Below are 21441 nucleotides of genomic sequence, written 5' to 3' on the forward strand. Positions count from 1 at the left end.
GTCTTTCCTCAACACTTCTCCTAATGTTATTATAGGTCTACCCCTAGCACTTTTAGATTCTTTAATCTGAATCAAATCCCTCCTCCATACTACAATATCCAAAGGCCTATGTTGAACATGGTCATGCCACCTCAAATAACTTTCTCGTAGCTTATCTTATCCGTTTGATCGGCACAGGAGGGAGGGCATGATAACCTCCAAAAGGAATCTAGTGACAGTTAGTTGATAATGTCACAGGCCGATGGCTCACTTCTGAGCCATTGATTCTCCTGCTCAAAACGCGGTGGCTTGTACATCCTCGAATTGGAATATTGCATGTCGACAAGCTCTTGTAATTTGCTGGTGATACGATCATCATTCAATCGAAATTAATGAAATAAAGGATGCACAATACCATTCGAAACGAATCTTCGGACCATCTTGCCTACATACATAAAGCAGAGGATCAGGCATCCATTGGATTGCATCCACAAATCCTCTGTGGGCTTCATCAATAAGCAGGGTTGTGCAAGCATCTTCTATGTCGTGGATCCACAACTCGAGCGCACGTCTTCTTTTTAATCGTCCGATAAGCATTGAACCTTTGTGGCTCTCTTAGGCCTCTATATTGAATTCAATCTTGTGACAAGTTTGGCGCTCTTGAGATTTTGGTGCCTAACGAGGCATATATTGTGTCCTAGGGAAGTGACTTACCAAAAGCACCTTAAACAGACCCTTCCCAGAGGCAATTCGTCAAACATATGTTGTGCACCCTTAAGACCTTCGTGGCCCCTTACCCTACTGTGCGCCATAGCCTACGGCTATTGTGTGCAAGTGTGGTAGGACTACGGGGCATGGCCCGCGGCTCCCTATTGCTATGCACTGCCTTGTGTTGTACATGCATAACCCAGGCTGCCCAAGCTCCTAGCTAGTGGCCCTTGCCATGTGCGCGGCCTTTACCTTGTGTGTAGCACGCCAACCTATGTTGCTACTGCTGCTGCCTATGTGCAGCCCTTGGCTGCTCCCATGCACGTGCCTCATGCCACATGACACTTGTATGCCCAAATTGTACCAATTCGGAACGACAATAGGGAAAGAGGACTCAACGAACTATAACTTCCAACTTCCATGTACATTGCTTCTTCCAATTTTGCAATTTGGCCTCTCAAATTGGCTCCTAAGCTGACTCATCAACATGAACCTATGAAGTCACTTGTCAAAGGGCGTGTAACCTTCACTCGATGTGTTAGAGATATTAGTTATGTTACTCTAAGGGTAGTTTAGTAATTTGTCATGTTATGTTTTAATTTTCCCTTTTTTCCTCCTTAGGGAGGTATGTGTAATTTCTTGTAAATATGTTTGTGAAGTAATATATTGGTGTTAGTGAGATTTTACTCAACATATCATTCAACCATACCATCGTCTCCTCTCCTCCCTCTTCTACTTCTTCTCTAACTCTCATCTCATTGTTCTTCCTCATCTACATATTCTAACTTGGTATCAGAGCATATAAGGTTGGTTTGAGAGTTGAGCTACTAATCTCCGATCTTCTTCTCTTCCCTTTGGAACCCTAGGTTACAAAGGGGTTCCAAGGAAAGGGACTTCTATGTGAGAAGATTGAAGAATCCATGAGAGGCACGCAAGGAGACCATGGGGACACCAAGGGGAGTTTTTCTTTGAAGAAAGAGACACTTGAAAGTTGCAATAAGAAAAACCAGGTCTAGGTAAGCTCACCGCCAACCCTGGACCATTTTTTCTCTTTCTCTCTCATCTGGTCAGCTTTGGAGCTAAAACCAGGTTTATTCCCCTCTTAGTCTCGCTACAAGCCCCCTTGAGTTGAGGCTGCACAACTCAACTCTTTGCTGCTCACAGGGTACAGCCTGCCCTGTTTTTAGTCTTTTTTGGCTTTGAAATGTGACTGTGATGCTTCCAATTGCTATGTGTTTATAAGATATGATGTTGAGGGCTGTTGTGCTCCTATGTTATGATCCTACCCCTTGAAGAAGGTAGATGGTGTGAATCTTTTTTGAAGTGTATGCTTGGTTTGGCTGCTGGAATTTTTTGTGTTTGGTTCAAGGAAAGAAAACCTGGGTAGAGCGTGTACTCCCCCCATTGTGTTTGTGACTCCTCATCCACAACATGTCTGAAGATAGTGGACTTAGAGCCCTCTTTGGTGATGTTTCAGCCAATGTATTGAGTGCACCTCCTACTCCTAAGGTTTTTGATAACCCACATACTCAGATCTCTATTATGAAGTTAGACAACACCAACTATTTGGATTGGGCCCATTCTGTGAAGCTTTCCTTGCGGAGTAGGGGAAAGCTAGGGTATGTTACAGGTACTATTAAGGCCCCTAACCCAGATGATCCATCACATCCAAAATGGGAGATTGAAAACTCCACTGTTATAACATGGCTGATTTTTTCTAAGAAACCTGAGATTTGAAGAAGGTTTATGAGGAAAGAAACTGTCAAGGATATTTGGGATAGCGTAACTAAAACTTTTTACCGTGTGGGTGACTCGGCCAAAGTTTATCAATTACATCAGAAAGTCATTGGCATGAAGCAAGGGAATAGGACCATTTCTGAGTACTACAACACTGTCATTAGTCTCTGGGAGGAGTATGATCACTATAGGGGTCTCCAACTACCCAATCCTGAGGATGAAGCTAAGGTTTATAGGACATTTGAAAAGGAACGAGTTTTTATTTTGCTTGGTGGGTTGAATCCCGAGTATGAGCCAATCCGGATACAAATATTGGGCCGGTCTCCTCTTCCATACCTTGATGAAGGGTGTAGCTATTTGCAGAGTGAGGAAACCAGATGGGTGGCCATGGAACATGTCCCTCCTCTTGAGCGATCAGCTCTTACTACTAGCTCTTAGAGAGTTGGCGTGCTAGTGGCCGAGGCCGAGGCCAAGGCCCACCTCGTGGAGATGACAGACGATGTGATCATTATGGGAAGTCTGGGCACACTAAGGAGAGATGCTGGGTTCTTCATGGTCAACCTTCGGCATGCGTGGTGGTTCTAGGGGTGCTCGTGGTGGAGGATCTAGAGCCCATAGTGTTTAGGCTGAGCATGCTAGGGTCTGCTCCTAGCCCACAGGCAGAGCATAGTTCCCTTACTAGGGAGGATATTGCAGCATTCCGCAGGGTCATGTTTCAACTGGTAGGCTCATCGTCTTCTTCACTTACAGTGCCAGATTCCTCAACTTCCGCCTTGCAGGTCTCCTTGTCTGCCCCTTCCATAGCTCCATCTTGGATTATTAATTCTGGTGCTACGGATCATATGACTGGTACGTCTCATTGTTGTGACACGTACTCTATTTGTTCTGGTAGAGATAAGGTTAGGGTGACCGATGGCTCCCTCTCCTCCATTTCTGGTAAAGGTAGATTCCTATTACTTCTTCCATTTTATTTGATTCTGTTCTTCATGTTCCTAACCTTGCCACTAATCTCTTGTCTGTGAGTCACCTAACAAAATCCCTAAACTGTTGTGTCACTCTTTTTCCTTCTCATTGTCTCTTTCAGGATTTGGTGACGAAGAGGATTATTGGAAGTGGGTGTGAAGAGAAAAGACTCTACCTACTTGAACCTCAATCACCTTTTTTGGCTACAGCTCAGTCATATGTGTGTGACGTACTGATAACAGTTCTGTGGATTCTATGAAGTTGTGGCACCAACGTTTAGGACATCAATCTTTTGTTGTTATGAGGAAATAATTACCTCATTTGTTTACTTCTTTTCTTAGTTCTCATGTATTTCATTGTAAACCATGTATTTTTACCAAACATTGTCATTCTTCCTATCCTTATCATGGCAATAGATCTACTGTTCCTTTTCATATTGTATACTTTGATGTTTGGGGGCCTTCTACTACAACTTCTTTACTTGGTTTTCGTTACTTTGTTTCTTTTGTTGATGATTTTCCCGTGATACTAGGACTGTTCTAATGAAGCACAAAAGTAATGTGTATGATGCCTTTATAAAATTTTTATCATATGGTATGTACACAGTTTGACACCAAAATTAAAATTGTTCGTTCTGACAAAGGGAGAGAGTATATGTATAGTGGTCTTCAAGACTTTTTTCTGATCATGGCATTATCCATCAGCTAGCTTGTGTTGACACACCTCAACAAAATGGGGTAGCTGAGAAAAATCGCCATTTGTTAGAGGTCAATAGGAGTTCTCTTTGACATGCATGTTCTAAAACCTTTTGGTCTGATGCTCTCCTTACTGCTGCTTTTTTGATCAATAGTATGCCACCAAAACTCCTTGGCTCCAAAACTCCCTTGGACACCTTGTTTCCTTAGTCTTCTTCTTTCTCTCTTCCCCCCAAAGTGTTTAGGTGCATCTGTTATGTCCATATTAATAAGTCTTCTCGGACTAAACTTGACCCCAAGGCTCTTAAATGTACTTTTCTTGGCTACCCCTCCACTACCAAGGGATACAAGTGCTATCATCCCTTTTCCGGACGAAGGCTTCTCTCTAAAGATGTCATCTTTCTTGAGTCTGCTCCTTTTTTTGCCCCTTATCAGCATCTTTTTCAGGAGGAGCATAATGAAAGTGAAAATGCTACTGATGAGATCCCTTTTCTTTCCCCATTGCCTATCTCCCCTTTTATACTTGATAATGGGAAACACAAAGAGGTGGATATTATTGATGTTGGTGATCATTCAAGAGGTGGTTCAGGTTCAGGTAATGAAAAGGTGACCATTGCGTACACAAAGAGGAACTGCCAAGAGTCCTCTTTGAATCCAACTCCTAAGATCCACCCTCCTCAGTCAGGTAATATCCTTCCTTCCCCATCAGAGTTAGATCTTCCTACTGCTATTAGAAGGGAAAGAGAGCTTGTACTAATCCTATAACCCAGTTTGTTTTCTATGACTCTCTCTCCCCTACAGGTGTTGCATTTACTGTTGCTCTCTCATCTGCTTCTATTCCAAAAATGTTTTCTGAAGCTATGTTAGACCCTAAGTGGAAGCAAGCCATGACTGAGGAAAAAAATTGGTTGGCCTTCCAAAGGGAGAACTCCAGTTGGATGCAGGTGCGTCTAAACAATCAAGCACCTGTCAGATGGTACTATTGAGAAGTACAAAGCAAGGCTGGTGGTAAAAGGATACAGTCAAGTGTATGAGATTGATTATCAAGAGACATTTGCTCCTATGGCTAACCATAACACCATAATGGTCCTTTTATCTCTAGCAGCAAATAAGGATTAACCATTGTATCAATTGGATGTGAAGAATGCCTTCCTACATGGAGATTTAGAAGAGGTGTATATGCAAACTCCTCCCGACGTTAAGTTCCCTTTAGTTGCAAGAAAGGTGTGCCTTCTCCAGAAGGCTCTGTTTGGTCTTAAACAATCTCCTAAGACCTGGTTTGAAAGGTTCAGACAGGCCATCCTAAAAAATGGTTATTCCAAAAGTCTGGCTGACCACACACTGTTCACTAAGCGTGGTAATGGAACCATTACAGTTTGAAATTAAGGATCTAGGACCCTTCAAGTATTTCCTGGGGATTGAAGTGTCTAGATCCAAGAAGGGTATAAATATATGACAAAGGAAGTTTCTTCTAGACATATTGAAAGAAACGGGAATGTTAGGCTGCAAACCTATAAGTTCTTCTATTGAGAAAAATCATAAGCTGGGGGAAGACGTTGGCCCTTCTTTTATTAATGCAGGAAAATATCAGAGGCTAGTTGGGAAGCTTATTTTTCTGTCCTTGACTTGTCTAGACATTACTTATACAATGGGGGTGGTGAGTCAGTTTATGCATGCTCCCAAGAGTGGGCACTTGGATGCGGTCTACCGCATTCTCCGGTACTTGAAGTCCTCTCCAGGAAAAAGACTATTTTTGCCACATGAGGATAGAAGGCTTCACTGATGGAGATTGGGCTAGCTTAGTCTCTGATAAGAGATCTACATTAGGCTATTGCACATTTGTAGGTGGAAACCTAGTTACATGGCGGAGCAAGAAACAATCTGTGGTGACTCGGTCTAGTGCAGAGACAGAATTTAGAGCCATGGCTCATGGTGCGTGTGAGCTTCTTTGGTCGAGAAGGTTGGTCCAAGAGTTAGGATTTGATACTAAGGAACCTATGAGGCTTTATTACGACAACAAGGCAGCCATAAGTATAGCCTACAACCCTGTGCAACATGACATGACAAAGTACATAGAGGTGGATAGACACTTCATTAAAGAGAAGATTGACACTGGCTACATATGCACACCTTTTGTGAGGACTGGAGATCAGCTGGCTAATATCTTCACAAAGGGTCTTCTTTATCATTAGTTCAGTTCTCCGTTGTCCAAGCAAGGAATGCATGATATTTATTCTCCAGCTTGAGGGGGAGTGTTAGATATTTTAGTTATGTTACTCTAAGGGTAGTTTAGTAATTTGTCATGTTATTTTTTTTTTTTCCTTTTTTCCTCCTTAGGGAAGTATGTGTAATTTCCTGTAAATATGTTAGCGAAGTAATATATTTGGTGTTAGTGAGATTTTACTCACAACATACCATTCAACCATACCGTCGCCTCCTCTCCTTCTCCCTCTTCTTCTCTAACTCTCATCTCATTGTTCTTCCTCATCTACATATTCTAACTCTGCCACATGCTCCCAATCACTGAATAGCGTTGTAATACACTGCCAAACACCATCATACACTGCCACACATGTCCAGCAGCTTCACTATCATAATCAAACTTACACACATTCAAATCTCATTGCCACTGCACTGCCTGCTCTGCCAAATCACTTTCTGACACTTCCAACACTACCAAATCACTTGTGTATCACTTCCAGCACTGCCACATCACCATTGTAACTTCCAGCTTCCAAATTGACATTGCCACTACACTGGACATCTTCATCACTAGTACACATCAGCATAGTTATCAAGGCGTCGCCTAGGCGTCCAGGCGGTTTGCCTGGGGCCTAGGCGACAGCCGCCTTGTTGCACTGTATGTTGCCTTCTGTTTCGGCACTTATTTATGACAAATATCATTCAAGTAAATGTTTTTAATATTTGTTATTTCATTTACTTAAGATATTATTCATAAATAAGAAAATACCCCCTATTTGAATCCAATAAAAATAGTTTAAAAATCAAATTCCAAAAGGATAAAAAGTCAACCCCCCAGTCCAAGAACAAAAACTGGATTTTGATTATATGGACGATTTTCAACTTTTAAATGATAGGGTTTTTCTCAATTATGAAAATTTTATAAATTCTATCATGTTAAAACATTGCTAAAAACCAAAAGTCCGGTAAAAAAATATTTTGTTTTGATATTCATAAAATTATTTTCATTCAGGCGATTTTAACAGTATTCGCGCACTTAAAAATAAGTTTGACTGTAGCATAACTTTGTCATTGCAACTCAGATTTAAGTAATCTTAGACTTGTTAGAAAGCTGGTTTTATATTATAACTAATACAAAAAGTTTCATGTAAAAATAAAATCATTTGACCAGTCAAACTTATTATAGAATTAGAGCATTTTTCTAAATGTTGATTTTTTATAACTTAATATGACTTAATGTTAATTTTTTATGATTTGATGTGGCTAAATGTTGATTTTTAATGACTTGATGTGGCTTAATCTTGATTTTTTATGATACAAGGTATATATAACTTACTAAATAATGTTAGAAAATTGAAAAAATAAAAAATAACACTTGTTCGCCTAGTTCGCCTTAAGGCGGGCGCCTTCTCGCCTAAGCACTTAGACAACCCTCCACCGCCTTGGTTCGCCTTGGCGCCGTGACAACTATGCACATCAGTGTTCACATGTACAGACAACTCACTATCCCATCTCACTGTTTGTTGACTCTACCTGAAGCACTTGACATTCCACACTATTCATCCAACTAACCTCTGTCTGAGTGTGCTCCTCAACTGACCATGTTGACAACAAAGACAACAACAGCCACAGTCCCAACATTATGATTTTTTTAATATATAGCTTATTTTAATCCTGTGTTAATTTCAGGATAATTTTTTACTAATGAAATAGGAGTGTGATTCTCAATTACACACTCATGCCCATCTAAGTCTTACTACATGCCAAACATGTCCTTGTGATGGATCAAACGTCACTAATGTCCATGATTTATATTTACTCGCAAGTTGTAACAATATTCTAGAGTAATAAAGGATGTCAAAAGTACACACCTTCCACCGACTCTTATGAATAAGATGGTTATTAATAGCCTCCAACCTAGTAATTATTACTCTGAAAGTTGGTCTCTTGACCGGCTTCTCACTCCAGCATTCCTCAATTAACCTGAAAACAGAATAAAGCATTTAAGTTTCCCAAATGAAAAACAAAAAAATACTGGGATTATATAAGTATGGAAAGCAATGGAAATTATCACCGAGACAGTGTGTGATGATGTGGCTAATTAGAGGCTTTGAATGTGTAGATCTTGTAGGAGTCCAATGGAAGTCAATGTGTGATGATGTGGCTAATTAGAAGCTTGTTGGAGACTTGGTGTGTTTTTTCTTCAAAATATGAAAATGGAACCGAAACCACCGAGACAGTCGAAATTTTGAACGAATGTTATTTTAGGCCTTATTTCGTTTCAGGAAAAAAAAAAAAAAAACCGAAATTCTGAAATTTTACGCAAAGATTTCGAACCATGGTTATATGTAAAATTAAAATCTTAATCTTACTTATACTATTAATACAAACGGAGTAATAATATATAAATAAAAAATATCTTCCTCTTTGATTCTGGAAGATAGAGGAGTGGTGGTTGTTGCAGCGGGACAGGTAAGTAGAAACTCCCTCTCCTTCCTCCATTTCTCTCTCTCTCTATTCCACCCCCCCCTTTTTCCAATGTATTTTAGGACCTAGGCATCACCTAGACTTCTTGGTAACTGGTTATGTAGGTCCTAAAAAACCACTTTGGTGCATTGGCTATGCCTTGACAATTGTCACTGCCCAAGTAAACCATGTACCATAGACATCAATGTTTTTGACATCTGGTTTAGTTCTGTTACAAGCATTGATTAAGGGGATCACAGCACTGTTCATGTGAACAGTGTTCATGGGTATTGTTCGTGTGAACAGTAACTCGTGAGCAGTAACTTTATGTTTTATATTGTTTTTCCTTTTATTTCCTTTTATGCCCTTAGTAGGGTTATGTCACATGTCACTATTATAAATATTGAATGAAGAGGGAATCTCAACATAAGGTTGTGACTCCCAAAGGTTACAACCATCTCTCCTCTCAATTTTCCCTTTCTTCTTCTAATTTACATAGTATTAGAGCAAGATCCTTAGGGACCGATACAATTATTACAGGTTTTCATCAACACAAGTTCCTTTTTCAATCAAGGGTGAGTGTCATCAAGAGTCTTGTTTTGAAGTTTCTTTCGATTTCTCTTTGACAGTGGCACAACACCCTATGCTGCTTTTTTGGTGACTTTTTAGAGACTAGTTCATGACCAGCCTTAAGAACTAGGTCCCATTTGTGATTTATGATTTGTGGATTAGAGATTGAAGTCCAGAGTTCAATCTTTTAGAGAAATAGATTTTGTCAGGATTCTATGGAAAATCAAATTTGGCCAGGTATTTAGAGGATTGGCTTTGTCAGGGTCTTGGGGGATCGATTGATCTCTATTGAAGGGTTACTTTGTTGGGATTGATTGGTTGTTGGATCAATCTATTGTGGATTGATTTTTCTCTGGAGTAGGGTTTTCGATTTTCTCTGGAACAAGGTTCTTGAGATCGACTCTTTGCAAGGTTTTGTGGACAATTGCTTCTTGTTTTCTTTGCATCAATGGCTGAAGTAAAGAGTGTAGTGACTGAGGTTGTATCTTCATCCTCTCATAGAATCACATAGAAGAAACTTGCACAGTTGCCAATTTTCAACAATGGAAGAAAACTGTGCAACTGGTTCTGACTGGTCGTGATCAACAAGATCATCTCACAAAGACAAAGCCTACTACAGATACTACATGCGATATTGTTGATGCACAAATTCTAGGGCAGCTTCTAAATTTTGCAGAGAATTCGACTATCGATCTTGTCACCCATATTGATACTGTGAAGGAATTATGAAAATGTCTAAATGTTCTGTACTCTGGACAGAACAATCTTGCCCGCATCTATGAGTTATCACAAGACTTCTATCGAGTTGATCGGAAGGGTCGTTCGCTGACCCAATATTTTTTTGATTTTAAGAAAATATATGAAGAATTGAATTCTCTACTTCCTATTAGTGGTGACATGCAGAAGATGTAGAACTAGAGGGAGCAGCTTGCAGTTATGGGCTTTTTGGGTGGTCTTATGACTCTTTTAATTCTCAAATACTTAGGGGAGACAAGGTAGCATCTCTGACGGATACTCTTCTCTCGTGTCTCATGTGTATCTCGCGAGATTACTCATGATTCTACACCTGTGGACAGCTCAGCTCTTGTGTCTCAGAACACTAGCCGTGGTAGTACATGTGGTACTGGCACTGGAAGTAGCAAAAGGAAAGCTATTGGTAATCCCACATCCTCGAAGCAGTACGGGCATGCCATTATTGTGGCAAACCAAGGCATGTCCAACGTTTTTGTTGGAAACTTCATGGCAAACCTTCTCAGAAGCAATTTGCTAATTCAACAACAAAAACTGAGTCCACCACTCCACCTGGACCATCTGAGGGGAAGATGGTTATGATGACAGAGAAGAATTTGCATAGTACAATAAGTTTCAGACTTCTCAGTCCTCCACTGCTACTTTACAGGTTATGCCATTGCATGTCTATCTTCTTCTCGTCCCTGGATCATTGATCCTGGTGCTTCATATCACATGTCTGGTGTTTCAGGTATATTTTCCTCTTTTCAGAAATCGTCTTCCAGTGTCACTTTAGCTAATGGTTCTCTAGTTTAGGTTAATGGGACTAGGACAATCCATCCCAATTCTTCTTTGTCCTTATCGCCAGTCCTTCATTTGTCGCAGTTTCCTTTTTATCTTTTATCTGTAAGCAAACTTACACGTGCTCACAATTGTTCTATAACCTTTATCATGATTCTTGTGTTTTTCAGGATCTTATGACGAAGAGATGATTGGTAGAGGTTGTTAATCGGGGGGGGGGGGGGATGTTCTTCTTGAAGATAATTCTCCTTCAGTTGCTTGTTCAAGTGTTCTATCTCCTCATCAATTCACTGTCGCATGGGTCATCCGTCTTTGCACAGTCTACAACGGCTCGATCCTCGTTTTAGTTTCCTTTCTAGTTTAGAGTGTGAGTCTTGTCAGTTTGGGAAGCTTCATCGTGTGAGCTATCTCGCTCGAGTCAATAAACGGTCTGCGCACCCTTTTTCTTTAATTCATTATAATGTATGGGGTCCTTGTCCTATCACATCTAAGTTGGGTTTTAAATATTTTGTTACTTTTGTTGATGACTTCCAGAGTCACTAGGATTTATTTAATGAAGAATCGTTCCGAGTTGTTTTCCATTTTTTGTGCTTTTATTGCTGAAATTCAGACTCAGCTTGGCTTGCCAAAGAAAAATTTTGTGGTCCCGTTTCTAAGTTTATGGCTGAATGTGGCACGGTTCATCAATGTTCCTGTCATAGTTGTCAAGGCGTCGCCAAGGCGGCCAGGAGGTTTGCCTGGGGCCTAGGCAACAGTCGCCTTATTGTACTGCATACCGCCTTATGTTTTGGCACTTATTTATGCTAAATATCATTTAAGTAAATGCTTTTTATATTCGTTATTTCATTTACTTAAGATATTATTCATAAAAAAGCAAATACCCCCTATTTGAATCCAATAAAAATAATTTAAAAATCAAATTCCAAAAGGATAAAAAGTAAACCCCCCAGTCCAAGAAGAAAAACTGGATTTTGGTTATAGGGGTGATTTTCAACTTTTAAATGCTGGAGTTTTTCTCAATTATGAAAATTTTATAAATTCTATCATGTTAAAACATTGCTAAAAACCAAAAGTCCGGTAAAATAATTTTTTGTTTTGATATCCATAAAATTATTTTCATTCAGGCGATTATAATATTATTCGCGCACTTAAAAATAAGTTTGACCGAAGCATAACTTTGTATTACAACTTAGATTTAAGAAATCTTAGACTTGTTGGAAAGTTGATTTTACATTATAACTGATACAAAAAGTCTCATGTAAAAATAATATCATTTGACCAGTCAAACTTGTTATAGAATCAGAGCATTTTTCTAAATTTTGATTTTTTATAACTTAATATGACTTAATGTTAATTTTTTATGATTTAATAAGGCTAAATATTGATTTTTAATGATTTGATGTTACTTAATCTTGATTTTTTATGATACAAGGTATATATAGCTTACTAAATAATGTTAGAAAATAGAAAAAATAACAATTGGTCGCCTTGTTTGCCTCAAGGCGTGCGCCTTCTCGCCTAAGCGCTTAGATAACCCTCCACCGCCTTGGTTCGCCTTGGCACCGTGACAACTATGGTTCTTGTTCAGACACCCTTAAAAAACAAAAGGGTGTGGTTGAAAGGAAGAATAAACATTTTATGGAAGTTGCTCGGTCCCTTGTGTTTGAAATGAAGGTGGCCAAGTTTTTTTTGGCTGATGTTGTTTTAACACCATGCTATCTTATTAATACCATGCCTTCTTCCGGTTTGTTTCCTTCTGATCCTTTGTTTGTTCTCCCTCCGCATGTTTTTGGTTGTGTTTGTTTTCTTTGTGATCATCATCCAGAGTCATCCAAGTTTGATCCTCGAGCTCTTAAATGTATCTTTTGGGGTTACTCTCATACCCAAAAAGGATATAAATGCTACTCTCCTAAACTACAAAAATATTTTATTACTGTTGATGTATCTTTCTTTGAGTCCACCTCTTATTCGGAGTCGTTTGCTATGTCTGATTTAGATGATGATCTTCCCATTTGTATTGTTCATCACTCAATTCCACAAGTTCCAACTATTGCAACCACACCAACTCCTCCACCAGTTGTTCAGATTTATACTCTCATCGTCAGGAAGATCCAACATCCCCCACTTCTACAATGCCTACCTCATCGTTTTCGTCTGCAAATTCTGAGTCAGGTATCCCTATTTCTGATCATGATCTTCCAATTTCTCAATGTAAGAGTGTTAGGGTTTGCACCCAACATCCCATTTTTAATTTTGTTTCTGGTTTATCACATTCTTTTCATTCTTGTATTTCTACTATTTCTCGACATCTTGTTCCTATGTTTGTTGTAGAGGCATTGTCTAGTCTTGGCTGGAGCCTAAAGGACAGCTATGGAGGAAGAATTATTGGCCTTGGAGGAAAATCAGACATGGGATCATGTCCCCTTACCTCCTGGTTAAGTCTACTATTGGTTGTCATTTGGTGTATGTGGTTAAGGTCAACGCTGATGGTTCCCTTGCTTGGTTGAAGGCAAGGTTGGTTGCCAAAGGGTATGCCCAGGTTCATGGAGTTGACTATCTGGACACTCTCTCCAATTGCCAAACTTGCATCAGTTTGTATTATTATATCTCTTGTAGCTTTTCATCATTGGCCGTTATATCAACTTGATGTGAAGAATGTGTTTCTTCATGGTGATCAACACGAGGAAGTTTATATGGAGCAACCTCCAGGGTTTGTTGCTTAGGGGGGCATCTGGGATGGTGTGCAAGCTCAAGAAGTCCTCGTACGGTTTAAAACAGTCCCTCGGGCATGGTTTGGCAGATTTACTGATGTGGTTCTTGAGTTTGGACTGTCGAGAAGTGACAGTGATCACTCAGTTTTCTATAGGTGATTTGGTGTGGTAAGGATATTCCTTGCTGTTTATGTTGACGATATTGTTTTTCTTTTTAAGTCCTTTATTTCTTTTTATGCCCTTGGCAGGGGTGTCACATGCCACTATTATAAATATTGAATGAAGTGGGAGTCTCAACATAAGGTTGTGACTCCCAAAGGTTACAGCCATCTTTCTTCTCTCTCTTTTCCATTTTCTTCTAAATTTCACTTTGCAAAATGTCCCAATAGAAAGTAAAAAGCAACAATGGTTACTGTTAAGTTACAAAGTTATGAAGAAGAAAAGGACTTACTCTCTCAATCCATGAGCATAATATTTTGCTGGAGCCCTAAAAGGTGGCCGCTCATTTGCAGCATATGCTTTAGGAATTTCAGTTTCTGACTTTGAAGAAAATGGTGGACAGCCCTCAATCATCTAAACAGCAGCACAAACCATATTTTATCATTATGCCAGAAACATAAGTGAATTTATTCCATAACATGTAAACCTTAACCTCTCACACTCTTCCTACATTAAGAGTGTGTTCAGCACCTACAAGGACAAAATCTCACTCAATGATTAATTTCAATACCAATCACCTATCATTAGGAAAAGATTGTATGAGATTGACAAAAACTGAGATGTAGACAAGGAAATGGTAAGTAAAAAATGGTAGCAGCACAAGCATTCCATTAATGCCCCACTTCTTAGATGTGAATTTTTTTAAAGAAAATTTCATTGCTAATGTGATATAAGGTAAATGGAAGTAAATATATAAAAGAAAATTTTCAATGGGGTATTGGAAGTAAAGTTGATTTAGTAACAAGTGGGACCACAACATAGAGAAAGTAAGGGTTAACAAAATTCAGTTGTATATCTGTTATTGTGTATAAAATAAAAGATCCCTTTTACATAAAGGACTACCCCATGAGAAAAAATATGTAGAGCTTACAAAAATTTGCACTACAATCAAACACAGAAAATGATTTCAATATATATATATATATATGCTATTTATGCTCACTCATTTTCATTCGCTTACTTCACTTTACCAAATAATTTTTTGCTTCACTTCACTTCAGTTCACATCACATCTAACGAAACAGGGTCTAAGCAAATAACCTCACAAACAGGTTCAATCACTACAGCTATAAGTAGGAATACATCTCTCTTTTTCTGACAGACATTAGCAACACGTTTTATGCCACATCTAATCCTAGGGGAAAGGATGTTAGCTTTTACCTCTTGAAGAATTAAAGCAAACGAAAAGACATCTACTTTTGTATCATATTCTTCATTTCGAACCACTTCAGGTGCCAAATATCGGCCTGTTCACGAGAGAGAATATGTTGGTCAAAATTACATAATAACCAACTGCAGTTTCAATTTAAGAAAATTAAAATTCGACAATTCTTCAGAAATGGACTGCAGATATAAAACACTAGTTACATTACGCATTATATATCAGTTTCATTAGATGCTATTAATCACCTATGTAAAGTGTAAACAAAAGTAAGCAAACTTTCATTTGCAAAGATAATAAGATTAAATTTGTTGACTTATGTATTGTATGCCACAGGGGCATACCAGGCTCCCCCCGACTCATTAATTAGGTCTGTTATGGGGGAGGTATTTCTAAACTCTCTCCCTCATTCTTTTATAAATTGGGTGCACCGCTTTCACCCCCCCCCCCCCCAAAGCCAACTCATTAATTAGAGTCTGTTATGAGGAGGGCTATTTTGTAACTCTCTCCTCTCTTCTTTTATTATAAATAAAGAGGTTGGCTGGTCCCTCAATCCATCCAAGCATTCAGTTCCATTCTTTCTGCTAACATGGTATCAGAGCCTAATTTCTAATTTAGGTTTACAGCCTCCCATGATTTCTCCTTCCAAAATTTCTCCCTTCTAACCTCACCAGCCCCCCACCTTCCACCACCACTCTCTTTCTCTTACAGTTCTCCTTCCCTATCTTGGTTCTCCCTGCCTAGAAGGGCAGCACTAATGAGGTGATATCTCTTGTGGATCTAGTAGCTGCCCTCTATCTTACCTCTGCTAAAGCATGATATGCTTCCTCTGGAGATCGACAGTTGCTGCCCACCTTATGTGGATTGATTCTTCCCTTTGTTTGAAGGTTGAGTTCTTCCCTTAAAGATCAAGTCTTCTCTTATTGAAGATCAAATCCTGCAGTCATTGGAAATATCATCGATTTCCCAGCTTTTAGAGTTTTCTCCCAAAACCCTGAAAAATCAATTTTAGCCATCACAAGTCAGAATAGGCTGATTTTTGGAGGAGATACTTGCCTCCCCTAGTGAAGAACTCAGTCAAGTTTTATGCTCTCTGATAGGTATATTTGGAGATATCTACAATCTCATCTAATTTTAGGGTTTTCTCCCAAAACCCTGCTCAATCAATTTCAGCTATTTCTTGTCAAAAGCTCATTTTTAGATACTTACCTTCCTTAGGGAAGAACTCAGTCAAGTTTTACAGTCTTTCTGATGGCTAGTTTTGGAGATATCTGAAATCTCCATATTTGAATCGGTTTTCTCTCAGATTGGGTCTCTGTCATTATGTCAGACATGAGTACTGCAACTTCAGGTTCTGATGGACAGGGACGTAATGAGCACCACCCTTTTGCTGCTACCTCCATCAAGTTTGATGGCACCAACTACCTGATTTGGTCTCAATCAACTTATCTGACAATTGCCGGTCGTGGCCTGACTAAACACAATACTGCTCAATGTTGCAACTAACAACTTTTCAGACGAAACGAAAGCATGCAAGACAAGAAATATGAAACTCAAAGGAGTAGGGCTAAAAGTAGAAACTACATGAGTACTAACCATAGTTGTCAAGGCGTCGCCTAGTCATCCAAGTGTTTTTTTAGGGACAGGGCGAGGGACGCCATTGCTTAAGTATAAAAGGCGGTCGCCTTTGGCGCCTTGGACGACTTGTTAGGAAAGGCGACCTCCTTGTGTTTTTTTTTTTTTTTTCACTTAATTATTTGTTTTTTATATTCTAATTGTAAACTTTTCATTTGATGAAGTACAGGTTTTTAAATGGTGTGAGATGCATGGAATCATTTTGACTCCTCAAGTGAAAAAAAAAAAAAGGTTTGGTGGTGGGGGGAAATATAACATGAAAGGTTTATAATTTAAAAATTAAAACCCTCCATGTTTCTCTCTACCGGCCGGTGAAGTCTCTCTGCCATTACAATCGTAGAACTTTGGATTCAACCGACCGATTGGCTGAAATCGATCGTTCCTTCCTCTGTTTCGACTTCAGGTATGTTTGTAATTTTTTTTTCCCTCCTTGCTACTTCGTCTTCGAGCTACGAATGTTTTTTTTTTTTTCCCTCTTCTTCCTTTGCTTCTTCTTCGTCTTTTTTTCTTTTTCCCTCTTCTTCCTCTGCTTCTTCTTCGTCTACGATTCTGTTTTTTTCTTTTTTCCCTCTTCTTCCTCTGCTTCTTCTTCGTCTACGTCTTTTTTTTTTCTTCTTCNCTACAGCTGAGTTTTTTGTTTTTTTCCTCTTCTTCCCTTGCTTCTTCTTCGTCTACGGCTAGGTTTTTTTTATTTTTCCTCTCTTCTTCCTCTGCTTCTTCTTCGTCTGTATCTGGTTTTTTTTTCCCCTCTGATGTTCTCAAATGCTGTAATCAATACAGAAAAAATACAGATTACTTTTGATTTATGTGATAACCATGCTTTTTCTGTATAAAACATTTTCCCCTGCAAGTATACATAGACTGTAATCTGTAATTCTGTATTATGAATTTATGATTGCATGATTATTATTGTTGTGCATTAGTGCATTAGTGCATTAGTGCATTAGTGAATTAGTTATTATTTTTTGGGTAATTTACAGCGCCACCCCCTGAAGAATGCCAATATTAGAGGGACACCCCCTCTCTTTCACCAAATTGGACTCAAACCCCTTGCCGTCAGTCATCGTTACAAAATATATAAAAAATGCTGACATCAGCAATTCAAATTTTTCTTAAATACCATTTTGCCTTTAAAATAGGGAAATACCAAAATTGCCCTTAATGGTTGTATTCCCAAAATCGATTGAAGATCCCTTCCGCCACCGCCACCGCCTCTGCTCCATATCCGCCGCGTGAGTCACTGAGTTGGAGGAGAAAGTCGGAGTAGTCGATCGGCCGCTGCAACCCCTTCCGGTGAAGGTACCGACAATAACGACGCAATAAGGCTTTATTTTCTGTTTTTTTAAATCCTCTTTTTGGTCAGCGGTTCAGGTCCGGCAATAAGGCTTTTTCTTTTTTAAATCCTCTCTTCTTCTTCTTCTCTAGCTCTTCTTCTTCTTCAGGTCAGCGGGATGGTAGCAGCTGTGAGCCCTGTTCTTTTTTTAGGAAGCTTGAAGATTTTGGAGCCCGAGGCTTAAGAAGAATCACAATAGGGTAGGGAAGAGAGGAGTCCCGCTGCAGCCTCTGCTCCATATCCTCCACCGACAGATCCGGCCTCATCGATCCAAATACCGCCGCCGCCTCTGCTCCTTTTTTTCCTTCAATCGATGGCGATGGCTGAAATCTGTATGCCGAGTAACTTTCCTTACTATGGATGGATAGAAGACGATGAAACCGCATCGACGCCAGATTTAATAGAATTACCACAAGAATCTGTAGAATTTGACGAAGAAGAAGAAGAAGACGACAACGAGGAAGAGAAAGAGGAAGAGGAGGAAAGAGATGAAGATTACGTTCCGCCCGTAAGAATGGAAAGGGTTTCAGGGAACCGAAATGGGAACCATTCTTCAAATCCCGTTCAATCCGTAGCCCTTCAAGGCGCAGAAGAAGTATCTGATTCACTCGTTTTTAGTCACTTGAACATCTTGTAACTGAGAATTGATTTGATGCTTTATTTCCATTTAGTCCTTAATTTGTATGAATCCCTTCTGCACTATCTGTAGGATGCTAAAGTAACAATGCTTGTAGTGGTTCCAAGCTTGGTTAGAACATGGAAAAATACAAATTGCACAGCTGGCTTTGACTGGTCTTCCATTCGGTAAGTCAACTTCCCATCATTTCTTCTCCATTTAACCTGGGGAATGTGTGGTTGCTGGAGGCAGTGCATAGATATCTTTATGCTTGATCAAGACAATTTCATGAGAATTGTGGATATGGCTTCTTAAGGTGGTTGATAAAGTCTACTCGTGTTTGAAATCACATAGAATCCACTTGATACTTTTGTAGGTGAGGAGTGAGGAAGAGGAAGAAGACGAAGAAGAAGAAGACGACAACGAGGAAGAGGAAGAGGAAGAGGAAGAGGAGGAAAGAGATGAAGATTACGTTCCGCCCGTAAGAATGGAAAGGGTTTCACGGAACCAAAACAGGAACCGGAACCGAAACCAGAACCAGAACCATTCTTCAAATCCCGTTCAATCCGTAGCCCTTCAAGGCGCAGAAGAAGTAAATGTCTTGACTCCTCTGGTTCCCCCAAACGCAACTGAAGTTATCGATGTAGAAGATGATTACAGAAGGAGAGAACAAGGGGAAGCGTCTTCCTCGTCGTTCTCTGTATTTGAAAGCTTCACTGTAATATAAAAATATGAGTTTTTCAATAGCAAGGGTATAATGGTCATTTTAAGTCGACACTTAACAGTGACTGACGGCAAGGGGTCCGAGTCTAATTTGGTGAAAGAGAGGGGGTGTCCCTCTAATATTGGCATTCTTCAGGGGGTGGCGCTGTAAATTACCCTTATTTTTTATATTGTAAAGTGCATTGTAGAGTGATATGTTTTTTCTTATTTTTTGTTACTTAGTTTCTCTTGTTGTTGTTCCTTATATTTGTGTAGTGTTGTAGTTTATTCAAATAGATATGGCTACCAGTGGTAGTGGCGGGCCATCTGCTAGCACTGGCGCATCAACATATGATCCAAGCAAAGATCCAACTAGGAAGGCCAAATCAAAAGACCCCGGGTGGAAGTATGGATATTGGCCAAATCTTAATGATAAGAACTTAGTGCGATGTACACTTTGTGGAAAAGATGCCAAAGGAGGAATCAAAAGGCTTAAGCAACATTTAATTGGTGGGTATGGAGATATATCAAAGTGCCCAAAGACAACTGCAGCAATTTCTAGAGAGATGCATGAAGCTATCATGCGAAATCAGAAGAGGAAGCCTGATGTATTTGATGAGGATTATTCTGTTGGTCATCAGGAGGGAGATGATTTGCCTGAAGAGATAGAAAGTGGAGGGCAACTCCAGTCTGGTGTACCAAGGCCCCCAACTATAGACTCCTCAATAAAGAACCTTGTACCAAGTTCTGGGACATCTTCCAAAAGGAATAAAGCTAATGTTATTACACAAGTGGCAGTAAAGGGTCCGATAGATTCTTATCTTAGACGGACTCCTGAAGAAATAGTTGGTGAGAGGAGGTCTAAAGGTTCTACCCAGACAACAATACAAAGCAGCTTAAGATCAAATGCAGACAGAAAGAAAACTAATGCATATGTTGCAAAATGGTTTTATGAAGCTGGCATCCCATTCAATACTGTCAAGTTAAGGAGCTTTGAGGAGATGGTTGAAGCCATTGCACAGTTTGGGTCAGGATATAAGCCCCCTTCTTACCATGAGTTGAGAGTGCCCTTGCTACAAGATGAAAAAGCTCAGATTGACTGTATCAAGAAGAAATATGAAGATTATTGGAAAAGGCATGGGTGCACTCTTATGTCTGATGGGTGGACTGACAAGAGAGGTAGATACTTGATTAATTTCCTTGTCAATTGTCCATTGGGGACTTATTTTATGGGCTCTGTAGATGTATCTAGTGAGTCTCAATATGCAGCCATGTTATTTCAGCTGCTTGATAGTAAAATTGAAGAAATTGGGGAGGATAATGTGGTACAAGTAGTTACAGACAATGCAGCTAATTATGTTGCAGCTGGTAGAATGTTGATGGAAAAACGGAGTAAGCTTTATTGGACTCCTTGTGCAGCTCATTGTTTGGACCTCATGTTAGAGGACATTGGCAAGTTGAAAGCTTAAAAAACAACAATAGAGAGGGCAAAAACAATGACAAGTTTTATCTACAGACATTACAAACTTGATGCTTTGAGGAAAAAGACAAATGGAATAGATATGGTGAGGTCTGGAGTTACAAGATTTGCTACCTCATTCTTGACACTACAAAGTTTGTACAAGAACAAGGATGCCTTGAAGCAATTATTTGTATCTGATGATTGGAATAGTTCTAAGTTGTCCAAGACAGAGGCAGGTAAGAAAGTACTTGAGACAATACTTGCCCAAACATTCTGGAACAGTGTACTAGATTGCTTAAGAGCATCCCAACCAATTTTAGTTGTCTTGAGGTTAGTAGATGGTGATGAGAGGCCTGCATTGCCTGAAGTTTATTTGGCAATGGAAATAGCAAAAAAAAGGATAAAAGTAAATTTTGCTAACAAAGAACGGTCATGGAAGAAGGTGTTAGCAATTATTGATGATCGTTGGGAGGTCCAAATGAATCGACCTTTATATGCTGCTGCCTTTTACCTAAATGCTAGCAAATATTTTGACCACATCAATGATGCCCCTTTTGAAGAATCATGTAAAATACAAGATGCATTCATGTCAGTTATTGAAAGAATGGTGCCCGACTTAACTGTGCAAGACAAGATCATACGTGAGTCTCAAATGTACAGAAAATGTGAAGGTAGCTTTTCAAGGAGTTTGGCTTTTAAACAACGGATGGTCGGTGAAGGAGCATTGGATCCTAGTAAGTACTAAGTATTT

At 39.5% G+C, this 21441-nt stretch overlaps 1 protein-coding gene across 3 annotated transcripts in view; it reads right to left on the reverse strand.

Annotated features, from left to right (window-relative positions):
• Positions 1-21441, reverse strand: part of LOC122093775 (integrin-linked protein kinase 1-like) — an 86631-nt gene that overhangs the window by 8594 nt on the left and 56596 nt on the right. For all 3 annotated transcript variants that reach the window (XM_042664253.1, XM_042664251.1, XM_042664252.1), the window contains 3 exons: positions 14942-15027; positions 14013-14134; positions 8156-8267 (listed from right to left, as the gene is read on the reverse strand). In XM_042664253.1, the coding sequence (XP_042520187.1) occupies positions 8156-8267; positions 14013-14134; positions 14942-15027 (320 nt within the window). The remainder of the gene's footprint in view (positions 1-8155; positions 8268-14012; positions 14135-14941; positions 15028-21441) is intronic.

This window comes from Macadamia integrifolia, chromosome 11 (assembly GCF_013358625.1).
Source record: "Macadamia integrifolia cultivar HAES 741 chromosome 11, SCU_Mint_v3, whole genome shotgun sequence".
NCBI lineage: Eukaryota > Viridiplantae > Streptophyta > Magnoliopsida > Proteales > Proteaceae > Macadamia > Macadamia integrifolia.